At 35.8% G+C, this 1,692-nt stretch overlaps 1 protein-coding gene across 1 annotated transcript; it reads left to right on the top strand.

Moving 5' to 3' along the window:
- The first annotated feature begins 332 nt into the window (after positions 1-332).
- On the top strand, positions 333-1,481 carry LOC122503094. Its single transcript, XM_043613521.1, has one exon. It carries the CDS (start codon positions 333-335, stop codon positions 1,479-1,481), a length of 1,149 nt encoding a protein of 382 aa, XP_043469456.1.
- The last annotated feature ends 211 nt before the right edge of the window (positions 1,482-1,692 follow it).

Below are 1,692 nucleotides of genomic sequence, written 5' to 3'. Positions count from 1 at the left end.
CAACAAAGACAATGAAATGGAGACACGTGTCTTCATAGGAAAATGCAGCTTTCGTTGGGAAAAACGGTCCTGAATGGTTGAGACAAAAGAGATCCGAATAACCTAAAAGCATCATGCAGGTAGTACCATTACTAGAAATAAGGCCCACATTGGCTTTACCCAATGCAATAAATCGGAATGAGGTTCTCTACAAATATTAAACAATTCACAAACTAAAACGAGTAATTGCTTTCTCTTTGCGATTCATAAATAACACCTCAAAAGGTAAAGCTTGTCTTAGCGATAGTTTAACGGTTAACAAATTACGAAATGCATTAAAGACGATTTTAAAAATGACACAAAGGGAATGTTTTTCTGAAGAAATTAAACAGCTCGCTATAGAGAATTCAGTGCATTCAAAAAGTGATCTTCGTTCTTTGAATCCCTTTTTAGATGAGGAAGGATTACTGAGAGTAGGTGGGCGATTAACAAATTCTAATCTTGCCTTTTCAGAAAAACATCCTATTATTTTGCCTAAAGGTCATCACGTAACAATTTTAATTATTCACGATCAACACGTAATGAATTTGCACGGGGGAACTCAATCGACATTAAATTCAATTAGAACACAATATTGGCCAATTAATGGTAAAAATGTTACAAAATCAGTCATTCGTAAATGTGTTACTTGTTTCCGTGCTAAACCGACTGATCAAAACTATTTTATGGGCGATCTCCCACGCGAAAGAGTAATTCAATCGCGACCTTTTTTTAATGTCGGACTTGATTATTGTGGTCCATTTTTCATAAAAGAGAAAAAATTTAGAAACCGAAGTAAAGTAAAAACATACGCTTGTATTTTTGTTTCTTTGGCAACGAAGCCCATTCACATTGAATTAATTACTGATTTAACTGCAGAAGCGTTTATTGGCGGTTTGCGTCGATTTTTCTCGAGACGTGGATATGCTTCAAACATTTACTCTGAAAATGCCACAAATTTTGTAGGTGCCAAAAACGAAATTCAGAAATTTAGTAAATTCATTCATGAGTCTGAGCACACATCAAAAATTGTAAATTTTCTAACTAATAAAGAGATTCAATGGCATTTCTCGCCACCTCAATCACCGCACTTTGGGGGTCTTTGGGAAGCGGCAGTCAAATCTTTTAAATCCCACTTTAAGAAAACAGTAGGGGCTGTATTGTTTACTTATGAAGAATTATTAACATACACGACTGAAATAGAAGCCATCCTTAATTCACGTCGCATCACCAACCGCTTATCCAGCTGGCAACATATACATCGTGTCCGACAACATTTTTTGAATCGATGGTCAAAGGAATACCTTAATCAACTTAATGTGCGGTCCAAATGGCAAGTGAAAAAACCAAACAATATAACCATTGGAACAATGGTTCTCTTGAAGGAAGATAATGTTCCTTCTCTTCATTGGCCTTTAGGACGAATCACGGAAGTCTTTCCTGGGAACGATGGTCTAGTTTGAGTGGTCACTGTGAAAACTCACACTGGGACCTATAAGCGTTCTATCAGAGGCGTGGCACTACTACGAATTAAATAATCTCCAACAACAGTGTACTAAATGACAATTACAGACAATTAATAATGCAGTGAATATAAATCAAACTGATACAATGTGAAAAAAGAGAAATGTTTCTGTTATTTTTCTTCTAATTAAATATTGAACAGTGCTCGTT

The sequence above is a fragment of the Leptopilina heterotoma genome, unplaced genomic scaffold, assembly GCF_015476425.1.
Source record: "Leptopilina heterotoma isolate Lh14 unplaced genomic scaffold, ASM1547642v1 Lhet_243, whole genome shotgun sequence".
NCBI classification, from domain to species: Eukaryota; Metazoa; Arthropoda; class Insecta; order Hymenoptera; family Figitidae; genus Leptopilina; species Leptopilina heterotoma.
This window is presented reverse-complemented; position numbering and strand designations above follow the sequence as displayed.

What these genes read in the sequence shown, in the direction of transcription:
- LOC122503094 (XM_043613521.1), top strand. Translation starts at nt 333, where the DNA reads ATGACACAAAGGGAATGTTTTTCTGAAGAAATTAAACAGCTCGCTATA.